We start from the raw sequence: 5,000 nt of genomic DNA, 5'->3' as shown, positions 1-5,000 counted from the left end.
TTGTGGCACTTGTGTAGGCTTCTCGGCGGGGAAACCCGGTCTCACTCTGCCTCAACTAACAATGCGAGATTGTGAATTGGTGAATTCTTTTCCCAGACTTATCAAGTGTGGAATCTGCCAGAGTTATCTTAACTTTTCTTACAAGACCATCTTTGCTTGGCATGACTTCAGATACACGACCAAGCTTCCAAGAATTTCTGGTCAGATTTGGCCAGATTTTCCTTTAAATTTTGGTTGCCTCTTGTCCACTTGTTCCTATACTGTAAAGATTGAACATATTCCCTTTTCCTCCTGTTCCAAAACTCATTTGCAAGATCCTGAACTCTTCGCCATCTTTTTCTTGAATGCTGATCATCGGACTGAAACGCACCAGGCGGTGGCAGTACGACCTTGGTTTCATGCAGGGACGCCTCGTGCATATAGTCCGGGCGAAGGGACGTCTTCGCAAATCTCTCTGAACTGAACTGAATTTGTTTCATGGTTAACAACTGATTTAGTGTTAGTAGTTCTAATGACTGAGGAGGACTGATATTGTCAACAGTAAAAGTTCGACGATTCACGATGGTCTCTGCTTCGACCATAAAGGTCCTGAGTAATTCATCATCTAATTGCTTGCTGTGGTATAGTATTGCATGTTCCTCACCGTAGTGTCTTTTCCACACCCCACCCATATGACTTGCATGCGGGATGTTTATCTCGAAAGTTATCAAATCACAGTTTTCTTTGAGGAGCTCCCTTTTCAGCTTCTTCTGGTCCATTTCTTGCAGGCATTCTTGAAGTTCATTTTTGGCTCCAACAAAGTTCGTGCCTTGGTCTGATCTAAGCTGACGAACTGGGCCGCGTCTTCCAATGAAGCGTCGATATTCATTAAGGAATGAATCTGTTTCCAGTGTATTAACTGTTTCTATATGAATTGCCCTTGAGACCATACAAGTGAATAGGACACCATATCTTTTAACTTCTTTGCGCCCTCCCATGACAAAGAATGGTCCAAAGTAATTTACTGCACTATATGTGAAAGGAGGGGTAGGTTCAAGCCTGTCCAGTGGCAAGTCAGACATTTTCTCCTCTTGAAAAGTACCTCTTAATCTCTTACATGTGACAATTAAAAATATGTCTTGCTACTATCGTGGAACCCCCTATAATCCAATAACCAGATGCTCTCAACTCATTTAAAGTTATACTCCCACCTTGATGACGGAGTTTCTGATGGAAATGACATACTATCATTTCCGCTATGTGTGATACCTTCGGTAATATAGCTGGATGTTTGTTGTTCGTGGTGAAGTTTGCATGCCTCATTCTACTACCTATCCTTAAGATACCATCTTTATCTAAGAAAGGATCCAAGTGATAAAGCCTGTTTTCCTTCTTCAGTGGTTTTGCCTTGGTTGCTTCTTCTTCACTAGTCAGATACTTTAACTCTTGGGTATCTTCTTCGATGGCTTCATTTTGAAGATGGCTTAAGATTTCATTTTCTGCTTCCTTCAGCTCCGTAACATTGGGTGGAACATATTTGGATTCCTTTGTTTCTTTTGGGTCTTCGGTTGTTCCTCTGACAGGTTTCTTGCATCTGTGATGAAGGCGTAGGCATAATGCGATGGCCTTCTTTGCTCTATGCCAGTCAGAAAAATATTCCAGCCTAGGAGGAATTACATTGCTCTCTCTAGTACGAGTCTTATGTGAAGAAACATTCTTGACCTCTGGATCATTTCCTTTTAGAATGAGTTTCTCAGATGATAAATCAGCTCTAAAGGTAGGTTCCCGGAGGAATTCTGGTCCATTCCACCATAAAGAATGGTTAATCAAATCTTTAACACAGAGGCCACGTGAAGCAGTATCAGCAGGGTTTTTCTCTGGAGAGGTGCGATCTCTGATGTACTGTACTCTGTTGGCAACAAGCACATGAAATCTTCTACCATCATTCATAATATAACCAAGTTCGTCTTTGCTATCAATCCAGAAGCCTTCCTTTATTAGCCCATAATCCAACTCCTTTCTCAACATAGAACTGACTCTAACAGGTAGCAGTAAGTTCTAGCCTTGGAATGGTAATCACAAGTGCACAATGGACCTGTCCTTGTTCATTCAGTTGTCTTAGATATAAACACTGACCATAACCATCATGGCCTGCATCAGGAAAATGGCGAAGTTCAACTGATTTCACCTTCCCGAACTTACCAGGCTTATAGCATCTAGGGATCTTTAACTCCTTCAGTTTAGTTTGCGAGGAAAGCCACATTTCTTTTCACCATTGATTGTCACCTTGTGTACCATCAATTTACTAGCTAAGGCTTCATCCGTGACATCATCTTGACACTTATCAATGACTACCTATGATACTCCAGCTTAGCAATATTGTTTTCTGGCATAGGGTTCGTCATCCTTTCCAAGGATCAATTCCCTTGCTTTAATAGCACGCATACAAGTCAAACCAATTAAGAGTCCTATTTCGATGTTACTATCATATGTCATCAATTTTGGTGCTATTCTTTGTAAAGGAGGCTCTATTCTTGGTAAATGACGCTATCCTTTTACACTTTCTGGCCTTGATATTTGATCCCTTCTCGCTGGAATATCTTCTCGTGAATATGTCGCTGGAAGTGACACGTCTGTATATTCATTTATGGCACATACCCTAGACTCTTATTTTTTTATACATTCAACTGTTTCTTCTCCCAAAACTGTTGCTAGTTTTAGGTGGACTTTATGGCCTGTAGTTCCTAATTTATTCAAAATAGATTCTTTTATGAAAGAGGTATCTGACTGTTCATCTGATAATGCATAAACTAGGATTCTGCTACAAACATTACTGGCACTATCATTGTATGTATCATACACTCTGCGTGCTTTATCTTTACCTTATTGGAGACTATGTTATTTTTGAGCTCCTCGTTAACCTTATCTGAGGTGATATTGTCTTCAGCTGTTAACCCTTTGAACACAGTTACAGTTTTCTCAGCTACCATTTCCTTAATCCTTTTAAGTAAAACTTCCCTTTCCTTGATTCTTTCAAGTATAGCCTCGTGGAGAGAAGTTGGATGACATCTATTACACACTACACACATCTTTTTTCTACATTTATTATGATATGACCAAACTTTAAACAACCCCTACAAATATATGACCTTTGGACATATTCCATTTTTTCCTTATTATTTAATTCACCGAACTCTTTACATGAATCTAGATCATCTTCTTCCCTACAGTGATGTCAATGGAATTTCTTTCTTACATTTGGTCCTTTGTCATCTCTGTTTAGCTCTGAGTTGGCCACTAACCTCTTTGTTCCGACTCTGCTAGTTTGTGATTTACTTTCCTTCTTACCCTTTAGATCACCTACATCATACCTTTGACTTGTTGACATCACTGCACAATAAGAAATTGGATGGCAAGCTTTCTTTGCCTCTACCTCTATAAAAAAAAAAATAATAATAATAAAATAAATAAATAAATAAATGGCGGGTATCCTGCATCCTTCAGAGACCATCTATAGACTATGGAGTTCCACCTTTCCATTAGAGACGGAGTCAACTTTTGTAACATCTTGTTATTTTTCTTCCGGGTCATCGAAGATATTAAGAAAATCAGATGTTTTCATTATCATTAAACAGTTCTTCAAGAAATCTGAAAATTTCTGTAGTGCGTGACCATCATTTTTTTTAAATCTTTAGCCACTCACTCAGTTTCTTCCTAAAGGCATTTGCTACAATGAATTTGTTACCAAAACTATCTTTTGATATGCCTTTAGCCTCACGAAAAGCTTCTTCATTGTGAATTCGTAGAATGCCTCTAATTGCTTCTTTGGCTGCCCCACTTTTATGTTTACTGAGATAGAAAAGGTTCTCAGCTGGCTTCGTTACATGTGATTCTATAAATATCTCAAAATTTTGAAGCCAGGTCGGAAACTCCGATAAATCGCCCCTGAAAACTTCTGGTTCTAGCCGTGGCAATTCATATTTGTTTTTGATGACAAAATATCAACCACTTCCTTTAATACACTAATGTCCACTAACGAACTTGTTTTATCTTGTCTAGTTAATACATGTGGTTGGTTCAATTCTGATTCTGGTTCAAAACTTTTAGCTTGTGGGTTAAGTTTTGGACTTTGTATGTAGGTGTACTCTAATTTAAACACTTCTTTCTCTAATTCACCCATACCGGATGTATCATGGACAGATATTTCTTTTTTTCGTAAACTAGCTTTTACTTTCCTGTCTTCTGTCTGGTTGATATCAAATGAATCAAAATATTTAGGAAGATGTAGTGTCTCACTAATATTATCTACTTTTTTTCATACTCAGGCAATACTAACTTCTCATCTTCCATTGCATTTACAATATTCAATTCTGTTTGAGTAGCTACTAAATCTTTCATAAGAAGATTTTTTTATTTTTGTGCTCCATTTCCCTTTCATGGAATTGGAGCTCAGTCTGCAGCTTAGCTAACCTTGCAAGTAACTGCTCCTTCTTATTAATGCTCTGAGAAGATCTGTTACTAAACTGTGAATGCCTTGATACTTACTATATTGTGACTTTACTGATCTTGTCTCTTGCTTTAACTCATCCATTTTACACTCGATCTGGTGCATGCAAGTTTCATGAATTTTTTTGTCATTGCTTAACTCCTGTTACAATTTCTCTTGTGAATTTGGATCTACATCTATTAACAAAATAAAGGCAGTTACTACTTCATTAAACTGTGCCACTGCTGCCTATCTATGTATTCTAAACTGATCCACATTTGTTACACTCTCTAGACTTAACATTATATCTGTAAATACCTATTTCCATGCTTGCCTAACATCCAATAACCTTTTTGAAAGCTGTGTCATTTGATACTCACGTCCTTTCTCTATTAAAACTCTTTGCCAAGCACCCTTCATTTCATCATTAGCCTCAGTCTATTGAAGATAATCACTTCCCGGCTTCTTCAGCGGCACTCATTTTGTCACTATTTATGTACCACTGACCTAATTAGAACTAATGACTAACATTAAA

General features: G+C 38.1%; 1 protein-coding gene across 1 annotated transcript in view; it reads right to left on the bottom strand.

Moving 5' to 3' along the window:
- LOC147470553 (uncharacterized) overlaps positions 1 to 2,007 on the bottom strand; it is a 2,321-nt gene extending 314 nt beyond the window's left edge. Inside the window, exons 1-3 of the mRNA XM_086543733.1 lie at positions 1,097 to 2,007; positions 490 to 1,008; positions 61 to 221 (exon numbers count right to left, since the gene is read on the bottom strand). Coding sequence (XP_086399859.1) covers positions 61 to 221; positions 490 to 1,008; positions 1,097 to 2,007 — 1,591 coding nt within the window. The remainder of the gene's footprint in view (positions 1 to 60; positions 222 to 489; positions 1,009 to 1,096) is intronic.
- Positions 2,008 to 5,000: the final 2,993 nt, after the last annotated feature.

This window comes from Penaeus japonicus, unplaced genomic scaffold (assembly GCF_977035675.1).
Source record: "Penaeus japonicus unplaced genomic scaffold, GWHDUDI00000001_assembly GWHDUDI00000014, whole genome shotgun sequence".
Classification (NCBI taxonomy): domain Eukaryota; kingdom Metazoa; phylum Arthropoda; class Malacostraca; order Decapoda; family Penaeidae; genus Penaeus; species Penaeus japonicus.
Note: the sequence above shows the minus strand (reverse complement) of the source record. Positions and strands in the feature narration are given on the sequence as shown.